At 39.0% G+C, this 18,621-nt stretch overlaps 1 protein-coding gene across 3 annotated transcripts in view; it reads right to left on the reverse strand.

Moving 5' to 3' along the window:
• Positions 1-8,472: 8,472 nt before the first annotated feature.
• Positions 8,473-18,621, reverse strand: part of LOC126187452 (uncharacterized) — a 55,726-nt gene continuing 45,577 nt past the window's right edge. For all 3 annotated transcript variants that reach the window (XM_049928540.1, XM_049928541.1, XM_049928542.1), the window contains exon 4: positions 8,473-8,619. In XM_049928540.1, the coding sequence (XP_049784497.1) occupies positions 8,587-8,619 (33 nt within the window). In that variant the 3' untranslated portion in view covers positions 8,473-8,586. The remainder of the gene's footprint in view (positions 8,620-18,621) is intronic.

Consider the following 18,621-nt stretch of genomic DNA (forward strand, 5'->3'; position numbering starts at 1 on the left):
TGGCCAGTCACATTACAGTTACCTTTGCTTTTCAGAGTTTATTATCAGTCAGTTTAGGTGAAGTTTATTTCAGATTTCATTTCATAAACAGATAGTTATTCTCAGAGTGCAGTGTTGCATTTGCATGCATATTATTCTGGATCTGGAATTTTGTTCATTCAGATTCTGTACCTAAATTTTCAAAACGTTTATGTAGAAACATTTTTGTTATTTACTCTTTCAAAATTCAATTGGTAATTTTATACAGCATTTTCATTCTGTTAGGTTGTCTGTTAGAATGGCAAGTCAGGCACTGTGACGTCATGCGTTGTAGCACTGCTCACTGTACTGCACAATTTGGTTTGCTAATCACTTTAGCAAAGTTAATGAAAAGTACAGTTATAGTTTTGGCTCCTCATTTACTAAATAACGTTTCCACAATTACACCATTTGTATTGTTCAGCTTTACAACACAGACATACACGAGTATCGAGAATAGAAGTTCAGTTTGCTCCAGTTTGAATTCACAAAAGAGCCGGCCGATGTGGCCGAACAGTTCTAAGCACTTCAGTCTGGAACCGCGCAACTGCTACGGTTGCAGGTTCGAATCCTGCCTCGGGCATTGACGTGTGTGATGTCCTTAGGTTTAAGTAGTTCTAAGTTGTAGGGGACTGATGACCTCAGATGTTAAGTCCCATAGTGCTCAGAGACATTTTTTTTTAGATGCAGACTCTTTACAGCAGTACACCACCAATCTCACCATGGCCTTGACTTTATGTAATTACCCCATCAGCCTAGTTCAAAAGCACGTTTCCTGGGCCATCACATCCAAATCCGGTACTGCTGATACCTCCAAAGGAAACAACTTAGGTGTACACCTCTTGTCACTTGGTATCATCCTGGTCATGAATCCATTAGTCAACTACTTCAACAAGGCTATCACTTTCTAAAATCATGCCCTGAAATGAGGTCCATTCTGTCCGACATTTTGCCCAACAAACCAAGCAGAGCTTTTTGTTGCTCTCCCAATCTCCGTGATAACCTTGTTGGACCCTATGATCCCTCTGCACCCATTTCCCAAGGCGATGAATGTTGCCCCTCTGACCCCTCCAAGGTACGACCTTCCCTATGCACCCTCCCACGACCATCTGTACCATCCCTGTAACTGGCAAAATATATACTATCATAGGGAGAGCCACCTGTGAAATGACATGTCCTGTACTAGCTGTTATGTAAACACTGTTTAGCCTTTTACATCAGCATGGCTACTACTAGTTTATCAGTTAAAGGGTGTTTCAAAAATGACCGGTATATTTGAAACGGCAATAAAAACTAAACGAGCAGCGATAGAAATACACCGTTTGTTGCAATATGCTTGGGAGAACAGTACATTTTCAGGCAGACAAACTTTCGAAATTACAGTAGTTACAATTTTCAACAACAGATGGCGCTGCGGTCTGGGAAACTCTATAGTACGATATTTTCCACATATCCACCATGCGTAGCAATAATATGGCGTAGTCTCTGAATGAAATTACCCGAAACATTTGACAACGTGTCTGGCGGAATGGCTTCACATGCAGATGAGATGTACTGCTTCAGCTGTTCAATTGTTTCTGGATTCTGGCGGTACACCTGGTCTTTCAAGTGTCCCCACAGAAAGAAGTCACAGGGGTTCATGTCTGGCGAATAGGGAGGCCAATCCACGCCGCCTCCTGTATGTTTCGGATAGCCCAAAGCAATCACACGATCATCGAAATATTCATTCAGGAAATTAAAGACGTCAGCCCTGCGATGTGCCCGGGCACCATCTTGCATAAACCACGAGGTGTTCGCAGTGTCGTCTAAGGCAGTTTGTACCGCCACAAATTCACGAAGAATGTCCAGATAGCGTGATGCAGTAATCGTTTCGGATCTGAAAAATGGGCCAATGATTCCTTTGGAAGAAATGGCGGCCCAGACCAGTACTTTTTGAGGATGCAGGGACGATGGGACTGCAACGTGGGGCTTTTCGGTTCCCCATATGCGCCAGTTCTGTTTATTGACGAAGCCGTCCAGGTAAAAATAAGCTTTGTCAGTAAACCAAATGCTGCCCACATGCATATCGCCGTCATCAATCCTGTGCACTATATCGTTAGCGAATGTCTCTCGTGCAGCAATGGTAGCGGCGCTGAGGGGTTGCCGCGTTTGAATTTTGTATGGATAGAGGTGTAAACTCTGGCGCATGAGACGATACGTGGACGTTGGCATCATTTGGACCGCAGTTGCAACATGGCGAACGGAAACCCGAGGACGCTGTTGGATCACTTGCTGCACTAGCTGCGCGTTGCCCTCTGTGGTTGCCGTACGCTGTCGCCCTACCTTTCCAGCACATTCATCCGTCACGTTCCCAGTCCGTTGAAATTTTTCAAACAGATCCTTTATTGTATCGCTTTTCGGTCCTTTGGTTACATTAAACCTCCGTTGAAAACTTCGTCTTGTTGCAACAACACTGTGTTCTAGGCGGTGGAATTCCAACACCAGAAAAATCCTCTGTTCTAAGGAATAAACCATGTTGTCTACAGCACACGTGCACGTTGTGAACAGCACACGCTTACAGCAGAAAGACGACGTACAGAATGGCGCACCCACAGACTGCGTTGTCTTCTATATCGTTCACATCGCTTGCAGCGCCATCTGTTGTTGAAAATTGTAACTACTGTAATTTCGAAAGTTTGTCCGCCTGAAAATGTACTGTTGTCCCAAGCATATTGCAACAAACGATGTATTTCTATCGCTGCTCGTTTAGTTTTTATTGCCGTTTCAAATATACCGGTCATTTTTGAAACACCCTGTAGGAGAATGGGCATAGGCGAAGGGTGTATACTGGTAAAGCACAATATCCTGTAGCAAAGCATCCTCTACAACATGACATTCATGACCTCCTCAGTATCTGTTTCACCACAAAAGCCATCTGGATTCCTCCACCAGACATCAGCTTCTCAGAAATCCACAGGTGGGAACTAGTGTTACATGTCGTCAGTTCTCGCCACCTGCTTGGCTTTAATTTATGTTAATTTCTTTGGTCTCAGCATTTCTTCTATCTTTCATTTTCTGACTTGCCTGTTTTTCCTTGCTCCCCCCTCCTCTCACCTCTGTCACATACAAAGCACTTAGCTTTCCGCTGTTATTAACTTGTGTACAATGTTTTGGCAGAAACCTCTGTCTTGGGTGCTATCTTGTCTTCTACCTTTCAGAACTCAGGTTTTCAAATCTTGTCCAGTGCAGTCCCCAACAATAAGTCTTTCCAGTTCATCCTGTCTGGTGAGTCTCCACCAACCCAGAGTTCACAACTACTTTTTCCAAACTCTCCCCATTTCCTAGACCTCAATAGTCCTTTTCTTTAACCCCCTCTTCCTTCCTTTTCAATCCTTCTGCCAGAAGGAGCAGCCAATGGCTCCAAAATCTTGCAAATTTTGATACCTTGATATGTGTCTTCTTTCTGCTAACACTTGGTGAATAGATGTTTTATCTATCCACCAGTTTGTGCACAAGCTAGCAACAGCTTACTTCAAAGAGAAAGATACAGGAGGACATTGAAACTGTGGGCAACTTTCCATCATGACTTTGAAAATGGATTAATGCTTCCATTATTTTAGCTACCAGCTGCAGCTGGCCTGTTGGGACTGAGTGACCTACTTGGTCCATAAACACTGGAGTGGAGTTTTCATACTGGTTGAATCAGATTCTAGTTGTGCCAGAACTGCACCAATTCTATTCATGATCGGGTCATTGAAGGCAATATTTTGGGAACTTGCCTGTTAATAATAATAATAATAATTATAATAATAATAATAATAGGCCTTAATGAAGCAGGTCTGGACATCTCCTCTGTTGGTAAATTCTAAATTACAACTATATATACTAAAATCAACCATTTCTGTAGCCGAAGTCACTAATGCATGCATGCATTCTTGCCTGGTTTTAATCCTGATTGTGCAATATTTTCACAGGCAGTATTTGGCCAATAAGGGGAGAATAGGTGACAAAAAGTTCCTGATAATCAGTCTTTGCGCCAATATGCTGGATTAAATTTTTAACCTCACCATGGTGTGTTACGTAGTGAGGGCACATGACAATGCTGATGGCGATGTTAGTTTCAGGGAAACCCTTTATGCTATTCGAGAGGAGTAGCCTATTTGCCGGCATCAGGTTTCGCCTCTACCTTCCCTTCATCAGTAACAAGTGCTCATTGCAGTCATCCACATCATACAGATACACACCTCACACTTCATAACAAGTCAGAGGAAGCCATCTTCTACTAAGACCTTATCTAGATGGCGGTGCACAATTCCTGCTCCTGCTCCCCTACACTCGTTCCCTGAGTATAGGACTACTTTAACTTTGATACAAATTCATGACTTCTGCTCAACAGTAACAGTTTCTCAATCCTTAATATGAGCAGAGATCTGTTTCATGTGATGATAAAAGAGGATGTGATTGTGAAAAATAGCTACTTCTCCACATGTTGCAGGCAGTATTGTTCAGATAGCAACTGGAGCCAACAGACATACTAGATATGTTGACTATGTTTTAACCATAAAATCCAACAGACGTATGTCATATGTTCTTCACTTCCAACTTATTTAGTTATGGTTTAAATGCATGTTTTATGATTGTAAGTGGTGAGACCAATTGTTTAGCTTGTCGTAAGTGCATTGTTGATGGTTAGCACGTGCCAGTCTCTCATGAATGGTACCAGTGTTATGTGAACTGTGCGCGTGTGCTTGGAATATTGTTGAAGGTTGTTTCGTTTTATGTCGGCTGCCATGTTCTGCTGTTGTGTGGATCCTTCCCGTGTGTAAAAACATATAAATAGTGGATATGGCTAACAAAGATCACTTGTCAAACTTAGAAGTTGAAGAACTCTTAAACAATGGCGCAGAACTTGACGATCTTTCGGACAGCATCGGCGATTTTTCAGAAGACGATGAAGACTCACTTGAACTGGAGAGCGAAACCTGTGCTGCTGATAGAAACGATGGTAGTGAGCGTGAAGAAGCTAATGCACAAGTTTCTATTATTCAGGTTTGTCATTCAGTTCAGCAGCCTGCCCTCCATAATGAGTGGTGTCATTTTGATGCACTCCCTGAATTACCTCCGTTTGAAGAAACATGTGGAATTCAGGTTCCTGTTGATACATTAACAGAACTAGACTGTTTGTTGCAATTTTTTGATTACAGCATGTTTCTGAAAGTAAAGCCAGAGACAAACGTATATGCTGCTGATACTGTTTTTGAACTTCACCGGCAGAACAGAAGCAAACCAAAATCTTAATGGAAGAAATGGAGAGCAGTGAGGATACATGAAGTATATCAATTTTTGCAATCGTTTTGCATATGTGCATTGCAAAGAAACCTAAACTTAGGGATTATTGGTCTGAAGACCCTGTGCTTGCTTCATTATTTGCTTCTCCATGTCACGAGACAGATTTTTGCCATATTCAGGATACTGCGTGTGAACAATGTGCCATGGGTACCTCAAGAAGAACCAGGCCATGACCGTCTACATAAAATAAGACATGTTTGGTTTTTTTTCACAGAAAGATGCAGAAAAGTCCTTTATCCATCATGAAACCTGACTGTGGATGAAGCAATATGTTCTTTTTGAGAAAGAATTGGATTCCGTGTTTAGATGAAAGACAAACCAGAGAAATAATATGGGATAAAACTGTATGTTGTAAGTGATGCTCAAACAGGTTACATGTGCTATACTGTAGTTTATACTGGACAAAAAGGAAATGTTGACAATTCTGTCAAATCTCTATTGCTGAGGCTATGCTCCTCTTACCTGGGAAAAGGACATATGGTATACATGGACAGATTTTATACAAGTCCTGCAGTCCTTGAAGAACTGTGGGAAAGAAAAACATTGGGAGTTGGAAGTGTGATGAAGAACAGGATACGTTTGCCCTGAGACCTAATAAATCAAAAACTGAAGAAAGGAGAAATGACATTTCGTTGCAAAGGACACCTTTTCTACTTAAAATGGAAAGACAAACGTGATGTACACGTCATCAACACAGCATAAGATGACTACTTCGCATGTCAGTTTAAAATCCAGGAGTGGATATGCTGAGGTAGTAAAGCCAGACGTATTAGACTACTACTTGTCTAAAACAGGTGTTGACAGAGGAGACCAGCTGATGATTTACTATACCTTCCAAAACAAAAGACTGTAAAATGGTGGAAAAAGACTTTCTTCCATATTTTTATGAGGGCAGTTGTGAATGCCAACATTATTAACAATATCAAAAAACTGTGCATTAGCAGATTTTATTTGTAAATTAGCAAATCAATTGGTTCAAAAAGGAGGAGTAGAACTAAATAAAGACACTCATTCTGCATCTGGAGTTGCAAGTACAAACAGATTCACAGCACATCATTTTCCTGAGAAACTGCCACCAACAGAAAAGAAAACAAACTCGGCTAGAAGATGCAAGGTCTGTTCAGAACAAGGGAAAGCTGTAGCAAAGGTATCGAGGAAAGAGACTAGATACTACTATAGACCATGTAACACAGGGCTTTGTGTTCCCCACTGTTTTGAAAGATTTCATATCTTAGTGAAGTCCTCTATTTTGTAAAAACGACAAAGAAAACATTTCACAGTAATACACTTTACCTATAAATGAAGCATATAGTATTTCCTGCTGACAAGTGATTTTTAAATCAATAGCCTACCATTCCCTATGACTTAAGAAAATTTTGAAAAACAGTATCTTTCGATAATACCTATAAATCCCTGTACAATTTATTTGTGCTAAATGTGTACATATTCATAAAGAGGAAGGATGGAAGGTTAAACTGATATACTGCCTAAAGAGGTAAGTGAATTAGTAAATTTCCTCAGGATCCGGGTATTCACTGGATTGCCGACCCATTAGGCTCCAATGTGTTAAGAGCTGGTTCACTGTTTTCTGTGCTGTTAGTGCCTTTCTTGACATGTAATTCTTAGTTTTGGAGCTGGCTGACATCTCCTATTTATCAATGTGTGCATGTAGTTTTGTATATTTATGCTGTTACTTTACATTTGAAAACTTTCTTGGCACAAAGAATTTATATGCTCTCTCTGGTAGGATGCCCTCATGAGCACTATAGTGGTTGTTTGAAACACATCCACTATTGTCACTCTCTTTGGCTTATCTTCAGCAGTTATGTATAGGTACTTTTAAAAAAATGGTCCCATTTAACTTTTTTGATTAAAGTTTGACTGTACGTTTACATGAAAACTACGGGTTGCTCTACTCATTACAGAATTCTTCAGTCGGTGTTGTACTCTGTAAATCTTAACTTTTTTTTAAATATTAAATAGTAATTTTTAACCACAACAAAGCTTCTTGCAAGCCAAGAAACCTAACATCTAACTTAATCCCATTATATACAACTTTGTGAGTGTTAAGCAGTGTGCTAGCTGAGTTTTACTAGATTGCTGTTTAATACATCACATCACTAGTTGCATTCCTACCGTTGTTGGAATATATTCTTGAGGGGTAATACTGAGAACAGATGACTCTTGGGGGGGGGGGGGGGGGGCGCGGCGCTTCTTGACAGCTGGATAGGCCAGACAACTACTTAAATTATTTATTGCTTTGGAGCCTGGACGGAAGCTGGACTGATTAGGGTTTAATATCCATTGCTCGAGCCTTGAGACAAATACAGATAACTCAATGAGACTGAATGATGTATGAAAGTGTGTAAAAAGCAAGACAAGTAAACACACAATTTTTAAATAGAAAAAAACCGATTGGCTATTGGAAATACAGGAAGCAGTTGTTGTGGTGTTCTTAATTACGCAGTTAAGTGTGACATTATAAACATCAACAGGAATACTATTTTAATTTTTGAAGCTATATGAAAGCTCTGGATATCATGTTTTGATAGATTCTCATCTGTATAGCTCTGGAAGTCCCTTACAATACCTACGTGAGTTGGACTGATAAACTACCCCTCAGATGATTGCAGCATATTTGCAGTTGTTTCCGTCTGAATTATACAGCACTAAGAAAATTGAGTGTGGAACACAGCAGCAGTGTATGCACAGTTTACTGTACTTCGCCTTTATTATGATGATTTTTTCTGAGATTTGTTGGCAACACAGTGCAGCCTGGAGAAGAATCATATTAATATTATTCAACCATCAGCAAGTTTCATCCAAATGAAATGGTAAGTTGCTACTTTAGTTACTTCAGTACAAGAATGGGAGAAGCAAACATGTTACTCTCAACACCAACAGAGTAGCACAAACAATATGCTAATCACCATAATGTTAAAAACGTTACTACTTTCAGGTAGCTGTTGGAATATTACATTCACAACATACTTTTATGTAGCTGATTTATTAAGTTTGTATCAATTGTTTGATAGTATTTATGCTACACTGATCTTCTGTAATGAACAAATGATGCAGCGCCCTCAAACTTTTTCTTCTGGAAAAAAAAAAAAAAAAAAAAAAAAATTGAAACTTAGTCACTGGTTTATTGTGCAAGGTCACATAGACTGCAGATCTATCTTATTTTTGGAATCAATCTTTACAACTGTTACACCTTCTTTATCATCATCTTATAGAAGCTCAACGAATGCTGCCTGGAGCAAAGACTTTCACCTGCAACAGAAAGAGAATACGGTTTAACATTATATTTAAAAAAGAAGTGTTAGGTAATGGTAAGCTCTTTGTTAGTCTTTCCTTGTCTCAGTGCTTTTGCCATATGTAAGTGGACAACAAAAAGGAAAGGAAATATTCTTTACTTTAGACAGATATTTATATAAAAACTTTAATGATCAGAGGAGAATGTATATACACCATGGACTTATACCCAACATCACTGTGCCAAGGAGATAACTTGGTGACATTAGAATGTGTAAGCAGTCACCTTCCATGTAGTTACCATGAGAGAGCTAGTTTCACCCCGACCTGGGAATGTGGCCAAACAACTGTAAAATTCAATGGCACTGGAATTTGGAAAATGAGAAGAAACAACTGCATTAAAAGTCCTTCAGAGATATTTAAAGGTATCATTTCATTAAGAAAGAACTAATAGGTCTGAAGGCCAGGATAGTGTCTTGCAACAGCACTAAGAATGTTGTCTCCTGAAAGTAAGTTAAGATTTTAAAGCTTTTGTTACCATTTTCACTGCCCTTCTCTGTATGCACTTATCTCCTTTTCTAATCTTAACTGATATGTCCCTTAATTTAAGCAGTATTCAAGAATGGCTTGTATAAGTATTTTGTTCAGTGTTTTTCATTGAGACACATTAACCCTGCAGTCAAAATTTACCACACTCTAGGGTTTCACAAAGCCAGGCTGGAATAATGGCAATATTGTGAAAGGGGTAGATTGCTACTGACCATGTAGAGGAGATGTTGAGTCACAGACAGATACAACAGAAGAACAGTTATACATTTGAACTTTCAGACAAAAGGCCATTTTTAAAGCAGAAAAAACACACACAAATACATTGTGTTTTCTACTTTATAAGACCTTTTGCCTGAAAACTCAAATGTATAGCAGCCTATTACATTCTCCTGGGACACACTAGATATTACTTAAGTGTCTGTAGATTACTCTCCATGCAGAGTGCTGTGCCCACTTTTTCAGGAAATTTTTGAAAGGGTGGCAAACCTGGTTATATATTCCACAGAAAAGTATTTGTGTGAAACTGAAAACAAATCTACCTGGCTTCCTGTGTTCATGGCATTGAGGGCATAATACCTGAAGAGTATGAATTGAGCTTCATGACTGATACTTTTGGAATCCTCACTTATTTTCATGGATAAGACTATTTTGCTCCAGGCAGGCCACAATGTTTGAACTCAGGATATGCTGACGGTTTCTGCTAAAAATGTGAATGATATAGAACATTAGTTCTGTGGATCAATTCTGGTTTTTTTATTTTTTTTTTATGAGTGTGACATTTGTTCTTTTCAAAAGTGGGAAGCATACATCTGCAGAAGGGATGTGTAGTAAATTTTGATGATATGATCAAGAATTCTATACAGAATCTGGGAGGGACTCAATACGGCCAGGGAACCTTATTAAATTTTAACTATTTAATCATCTTTACTATGCCACTCATCCACACTAATAGTACAGCTATTGAATAATGCTTAATTTTTCTTAATGAAGAAACATCTGCAGACAGAATTCAACATTTCTGCTTTTGTTTCACTACTTTTTATTTTCGTTTCTGTCTCATTCACAAGTGTTTAGACACTGATGTTTGTGCCACTGACAGCCTTAACATATGTCTAAAATTTCATAGAGTTTTGAGATAGGTACTACGATACAGTGCAAAGGTACAGAGGGTTATAATCTAACATGGGTCACACATAATGAAAAATGTGACAGCACATACCACTTTCATCTTGTCACCTAAATTCATGGCAGATTAGCTGGCAGACCAGTTGTCATGAATGAAATACACTTTGTTATAATGTTGCTTAGTACTCTCACTCCAGGTAATACATAATCTAGTGGTGACTGCATGTCACATACATTCGTCTGTGGTGTCACTTCCCTAAATTGTCAGGTATCCTAGTACTCAGCAAAATGAAATAACCTTCCTACGCTTCTGTAGGTTAATACAGGTGTCCTGTGTAGCCTAAACTTGTGTAGCTTAAGTTCATACCATTGATAATCAGAAAGTGCATTTCAAATCCACTTACTGAGTCTGAGCACATTAATTTAATGGTACAACTGTTGTGAATCTGCTACCCCCTCTCCCCTTCCCTGCCAATATTGCATGTAATTTAGCATTCATTTTCCATTAAAATATAGAAGATAATTGTCTGAGGCTTTTGTCTCCCACTTTCTCCTTTGTAAGTCGAAGAATCCAAGTCAGAAGAGGGCTCGAGGATTCACTTCTGTATATCTCAACATTTGTAACAGATGGTGTAATCTATTGTGCTTTTATTTTCCACACAGTTTGTCTTTGCTTCTCTGCAGATTTCTTTCTCCTATTTAATGGAATCAAATTTGTGACTGTACTTTTCCTTGTGATTCTTGAAATTTCCCAAGTGTAAAGAGTATATCATGGAATTTCGGAACTGCGGTCAACATCAGTCATGTTGTCAACGTCTTGCCATGATATTTCGGCTGACAACCATTCGGTCATCTTCCAGTGAGTGTTAGCACTGGAGATTGCTGGTTCACATTGCTAATTTATACACAAAACTGGCGCAGAGGTGCAAGTACAAAGGTGTTTTTCTTTGTTTCTAATGGTCTTCTTCCTTCAGGTGCTTAAACTTCACTGGTCATTGCACCTACAATGACTAAAGAAGATAGTTTCACAATTGATATCTACAGGTGCATCTATTCATTTTTAAATTCATGGTTTGAATCAGTTTGGATGAATCTTCTTTTCCAGTGCTGTTCCTGTGCACTCCTGCAAAAGATGCTGCAAATGCAAGGGTCTGAGGAGACTTGTACACAGTTTAGGCCTCGGCATGTGGTGTGTATTTAGTTTCTGATTTTTTTCTCTTTCATGAAAATTGAACATTTCCTGCTCCACACTTGGTGTTTACCTGCAGTCACAGCACATAAGATGAAGTATATGTTTTTCCTTCAGCATGAGTACTCATGCTGCATTTCTCACATTACTTGGCATTTACTTCCCATACTAGTATGGACATACTTTGAGCCAACAAATTCAGCTTTAATATAATATGGCAAAATGGGTGAGTCTAATTTCAATGTAGGTCCACTACTTTTTTTCTAAAGTACCATTTACCCCTTCATCTGCCCACTACTCCTGGAGCTTTGCAATCTCAATATGCATAATATCACAGACCATCACCATATCTTTATAATAGTTATAAGGATGTGATATAGTTCCATTTCAATGTGGTACTCCCCAACTTATTCGATTTTAGGAGGTTGATAACATATTGTTAAAACTTCCTCCAATGCACTACTTTTGAAACTTTTATGGTTTTAACTTTTGACAAAAACTGAAGGAGAGCTAGCCTTCTGAGCTCTCTATTAACTATATGTACGAGGGCGGTTCAGAAAGTAATCTCCGATCGGTCACAGTGCGGGTGGTGGGGGAATAGTGACGCCATCTGTGCGTTCACACACTCAACAGGTCAGTCGGCATCAAGCCGTGGTCGAGTGAACGTCGTACCTGCGCTAGTTTAGTTTTTGTGGCAGTTTGAAATGTGTGCTGCAATAGAAAACCCCGCCAAATGTGAAGTGCGTGCTGTCATAAGGTTTTTACAGCCAAAGGATATTCTGCAGCAGCTATTCATCGTGAGCTTTGTGCCGTGTACGGACCAAGAGTTATGAGTGAAGGAGTTGTCCGTGAATGGGTACGTTTATTTAAAAGTGGACGATGGGTGCCCAAAATTCTTACCGACCACCACAAAACTCAAAGAATGGCCTCTGCATTAGACTTTCTGTCACGTTATGAGGACGAAGGAGAACCATTGTTAAACAGAATCGTGACCGGTGACGAAACCTGGATTAAGTACGTGAACCCTGAGACAAAAGAACAATCAAAGATGTGGGCACATTCAAATTTGCCTACCAAACCAAGAAAAGCCTCGCAAGATTTTTCTGCCAGAAAACTGATGGCAACGTTGTTTTGGGATGCCAAAGGGGTGTTGTTGGTTGAATTCATGGAACGTGGTACGACCATTAATCAAGACGTGTAATGTGAAACAATAAAAAAGTTACGACGGGCTATACAGAACAAACGCCGTGGTATGCTGACTTCCGGTATCGTTTTTTTGCACGATAATGCCCGTCCTCACTCTGCTCGCAGAACAACGGCCCTTCTTGAGTCCATCAAGTGGGACGTTATCAACCATCCACCTTATAGCCCAGACCTGGCGCCAAGTGATTATCACCTCTTCATGCATTTGAAGAAATGGCTCGGGTCACAGCGGTTTGATGACGACGAAGAGCTCAAAGATGCGGTCACAGGCTGGCTCCAGGCACAAGCGGGTGATTTTTATGCAGAAGGAATTTCAAAGCTTGTGAAGAGATACGATAAGTGCCTCAATCGCTATGGAGACTATGTAGAAAAATAGTGCAAAGATGTAGTTGTAAGATGTATATATTAAAATATTTTTATTTAACTTCGTGTATTTTTTTAAATCAACCGGAGGTTACTTTCTGAACCGCCCTCGTATCTAACACACAGTTTCTCACCTATGGTGCTAAGGTCTATTTTCCTTGTTATGGGTGCCACCTAGTTCCTATGGGCAGCTAGGGAATGCTTTGGAAATGAATATTGATTCATGAAAAGATTTGCATTCCTGTGAAAGTGCAATGAAACTAAGGGTTAGTAGGTGGCTCAGACATTGTCTGTTAATTACTATTTCACAACAGCCATATATGCCATTGGGTAGGTTTGTTTTATTGAGATATGTACCTTTCTCATAGTCTGGCAAATACAACATGCCTCTGACTCACAATATTCAATCATTACACTCGGGCATGCCCAGGGCTTTAGTTAAAGAGAACTGGTGGCACTCAGCAGTTTTTGGTTCAGGAAACCTGCTTTCCCCAGAGCAACAGAATTCCTTGCAGTGTTTACTGTGGGGCACAACATACAGAGCATGTGTGACTTATGTTATATGCTTAGTTATTTATTGCAATAGTTTTGTCAATGATATCGTAATCTTAGAAGCTTCTGGAAAGGACATATATCCTGAGCAAACCACAGTCACACTTAAAATTAAGAGAAACATTAAAACCAATATAAAAAACAGAAACATTACTCTAAATCACGCAAATGAATTCTCCTGTTAAGGAAATCCAATGACTAAGAATAAAATCAGTGCAACAGATATTATGAGCAGTCTTGTACCACAAAGCAACTGTTTGTTAGTAAATTATTTTCAGTCCAGTGTGTGTAAAAAGATAGAAATCTCTCAAAAGTGTTTTACATTGTAAATGTGGGACTTATCTTCTGGGTGTGTGTCCAGGACAGTAAGGTTATCAGCTGAAATAGTGGATGAAGAAATGGGATGAACACTTGACGGATGATGGAACAGTGTACCCACCATGAAAACTTTAAGAAATAAGATAGAAAGAAATTTAGAAACAATAAAGATGTAGATCTTCAGACGCATAACATAAAAATTCAGAGCAGAAAAAATCTAATGAACAAATCTTTTAAGAAATTTAGCATATTTGGGATGCTGCACATAATATCAGAGAATGAAGGTAAACCCTCAGTGTACATTTAACTTGATATAATCATTTCTTAAGAAAAGCATTTCTGAGGTAGAGATCACAAGCAAAAATTAAGGTTTACATACAGAACCTCAAAACACAATAGTATAATTGTTATAATCAATTCACTGGTGGCAATGAAATGAAGGAAATAGACAGACACAGAGAAGTGTCAGCATCAACAATGCACTGAAGCTGGCATATGATAAAGATGAATGAAAAAGATGATGATTTGCCTAGATTCAGATCTGAGATTGGATAATGAAATCTGTTTTGTTAATTGTTTTCTTACTGTAACTATTTAGTTCTTAATTAAACAAGATCAATTTCTCACTCTATTTTTATTTGCCCCATTTTGGGAGCTTGCATCAAGACAAGAAATAGTTTCACTGCATTACATCAATCAATATTTTAGATTATACTTCTTTGACAAAAATTGGACTGTTTGCAAAAGTGCAATTTTTTTAAGAGCTTCACATTTTGTAATGTAATGTTTGTATCAAACAAAAATGGACACTATTTCCATTTTTTTAATAATACTGTGTGATGCAAGTAAACTGGAATTTTTGAAAATTAGATTGCAAGAGGGGAGATGATTGTATCACTTCAGTAATTCCTACAGCAAGTCAGCTTCCCCTACCACACAATTAACAGTTCAGCTGGCATTCTGTTGCCACCTTATGTGCCGGCAAGACTATGGCTATCCACTCAGTTCACATTATGTTTTATCTAGAAATAATTAGAATATTCTCTTTAAAATCACATCCACAAAAAGTTTAATATTAAACTTCTGGAAAAACTATTTCTTTGCAACTGACTCAAAGCAAACAATTAACCACATTCTCAACAACTTTCACAAGCACCTGCCTATCAGAACTTGTAAAAATATGCAAAAAGGGCCATATTGAAAGGAAGTACTACAAGTAATATAAACCACATATGTATTTGAAAGAAAACTGTGGAAAATCCAGGAAGGATCGTTGCTACTCACCATACAGCAGAGATGCTGAATCGCAGATAGGCACAAGAAAATGAGCTTTCAGCCAACAACGCCTCTAGTTGAAAGCTCATTTTCTGACAGTTTTTTGTTGTTGTTCCTATCTGTGACTCAGTGTCTCCATTATATGGTGAGTGAAAATGATCCTTTTCACAATATTGTTAAAAGAAAGTTATGTGATTCACCTATAAGATCAGCAATTTCCAGATATCACATTACAGAAAGTTACTTACTTACAACAAAGTTCAGAGTTTGAAGCACTCATGAAAAGCAGTGAAGTTCACATAATACTACGAACAGAAAGCTGGTTGAAACCTGCAGTTGACAACAGTGAGATTTTTGGGGAAAATTTAAGTATATATCTGAAGGATAGGCAAATGGGAAATGGATGTGGTGTATTTGCCACAGTAGACAAGAAACTCAGATCCACAGAGATAGGAATTGAAGCTGCATGTGATATTGTTTGGGCAAGACTAAGTATCAAGGGCAGGCATAAAATGATAATTGGAGCCTTCTATCACCCACCAGACTCATCTCTTGACATAGCCGAAAACTTCAGAGGAAACCAAAGTCCACTTATGTGTAAGTTCCCCAATCATACTGTAAGCATCCAACAATTAGCCCTTTCATGGGAAGAATTATTGAGCAATTTTTTTAATGAATGGAGAGCAGACAGTAGTTAACAGATAGGTATATTTATCATACAGAATATCAGATTTGCTCCAATTGCGAAAGTGAGGTCACACAACAAGGTGGGAAGTATTCTTCCCATTGTCCTTCCTTGCAGTTAAATGACAAAAACAACTTTTTCAATATATGTCATATGTATTTGATAAATTTACTTCTTTTGTTACAATGACTGTTCACAATTACTTGCCATGAAATTTTCTGAAACATGGGTCTATGCAAAGTGGTATTTGACAATATGTACAAACACAATTAGTGTGCTTTTCTGCAGCTTTGGTACTACAATGATGGCAACTCCTGTAGGTTTCTCCTAAAATGGGTTGATGCTCGCCTACAGCCCATGATGAACATCTTCAGGTACTTTACCCCTTTTTGCCAGAAAGATAGGTTTTTGTCCATTTTTGTCCACGCCTTTTTCAGGCTGAGAAGCCAGTGATCAATTGTCTGGCTAGATGGAACCTGTATGTGAGCTGATCATGCTGTCCACTTTCTCTTTTACTTATTTTCCACAGGATAAAACTGTTCACTATAGTAACGTCTCCCAGGAAATAAAATATTCTGTGCCAACATTTTACAGAACATCTGCCAATAGCATACCTTTCTCGTAATTGATCAAACTTATCAACACCACCCATTATTTTGTTGTATTCTGCTACAACTTTAGGACAAGAAATCTCTGTACTAGTACCACCCTTGTTCTTCCTCTTCACAGTGGCTGTTTCCCTTGGGTCATGAATTGAGGACAGGCAAGTGACTGGATGGTTATCCATCCATTTTACTGCAGAAATGGCTCCTTTTGTTTCAAACTGGAATTCTCCTCATTCCAATTTTAGATTTTCCTTCAAAAATTTGGGTAAATCTTTCCTGTTGGTCTTCACTGTTCCACATCCATACACACCCTTCTTCAAAAGTGTTGACATCAATTTCACGGTGGTGAAGAATCAGTCAAATGCAACTACATTATTTTTATTATGTATTTCCTTTTTTAGATCTACTACAACCCTTTCGCCCAATGTCAACTGCCTTACACTTACCTGTGTAAACATCAAAGTTCATTGTATAACCAGTGAGTGAATCTGACAAGCACCACACTTTGTAGCCTTGTTTCACCGGCTTCATTGGCATATACTGTTTCATAGATGATTGTCCTTTGAAAGGAATCATCGATTCATCCACTGACATGAATGATGAGGGCTCATAATTATTCTTACACCTCTGCAAAAGCTCTTCAATCAATGGCAGTAATTTATGCATTTTATCATATTCTGGATGATTTCTTGGCTTTGCAGTTTTGTTGTTATTACAGCGGCGGTGCACAAATGCTGCGCAGCTAGCGCCATTCGACGGCCAACACCGCGGTTCCTGGTGTGTCCGCTGTGCCGTGCGTGTGATCATTGCTTGTACAGCCCTCTCGCAGTGTCCGGAGCAAGTATGGTGGGTCTGACACACCGGTGTCAATGTGTTCTTTTTTCCATTTCCAGGAGTGTACTATGATAGATTCAACAGAAGCAAGCACTTGGTTTGGTATGGTAAATTTGACATTTTTAGTAACATAATGATCTGTGCATTATTTCTGAAACCCATGAAGTCAAAAATGTCAAATAAATGTGGCAAAATATAGAAATATTCATTCTGGAGACGTAAAATGATGGGCTACCAAAGAGGCGGTGGGAAGGATACTTCCCACCAACAAAATCAAATACTACAAATAAAGTCCGCAAGTAATGTAAGTAACACACATTTTACAACAATGAGGCAACACCAAATAATAAGACACCATAGCAAAAATCAAAAGTATTTACCTTATACCATAGCTTTGAGGAAAAAAAAATCACAAAATGTCACGCAAACAGCACTGAAAGGCTCCTCTACAGAGCAACACTCAGCCACGCAATGCCTCTGTGTGAAGGTACAGCAAAAACGGCGGGAACTTCCGATTGGAAGTAGTACCCTATACTGTTCACTAGGTGGTAGCACCACACAGAGGTGGGAACTGTGAATCCCACGGGGCTAGGAGCGTGTTCATTGTAGTGGGAAGCATGTTTACCAAGGCTCACAGAAGGTTAGTTGAGAAAATTACAGTTTTGAAGTGGTGGGCATGATAAGACATCCTGTGAAACTTTAGTAAATACCTTCTCTGAAAATTACCTAAAATAGGTAGTTAGGAACCTCACTCATGATGAAAATGGATCTAATGTCAGCAAACAGACTTGACCTCTTTGAGGATGTCCAAATCGAAACTGGTATCAGTGCATGATGCAGTTGTGGCAACAATGATTATCAAAGTACAAAGGACAACAAAAAGTAATATACAGGGTGTTTATAAATGAAAATTGGTGTTTTAACGCTTTATAATATTTATTATATTAAACTTAGTTATAAATGATATGTCAAATGAAAGAGCAACTCAAACAGTTTTACCAAGAATCTTATAAATGTTCAATGTGAGCACTATTTGTCACACGGCACACATCAAGTCTATAGCCCAAGCACTGGATAGGCCACAAGGGGCCCAATGACAGGGCTTGCTTTGCATGGCCTCCACGTTCACCCGACCTAAAGCCGTGCAATTTTTTCCTTTGGGGCTTCATCAAGTGTCGTGTGTACGTGCCTCCACTACCAGAAGACACACTTATCAAAATTTGGAATGAACTCGGCTATAGACTTGATGTGTGACGTGTGACAAATGGTACTCACATTGAACATTTATAAGGTCTTGGTAAAACTGTTTGAGTTGCTTTTAC

The sequence above is a fragment of the Schistocerca cancellata genome, chromosome 5 (assembly GCF_023864275.1).
Source record: "Schistocerca cancellata isolate TAMUIC-IGC-003103 chromosome 5, iqSchCanc2.1, whole genome shotgun sequence".
Classification (NCBI taxonomy): domain Eukaryota; kingdom Metazoa; phylum Arthropoda; class Insecta; order Orthoptera; family Acrididae; genus Schistocerca; species Schistocerca cancellata.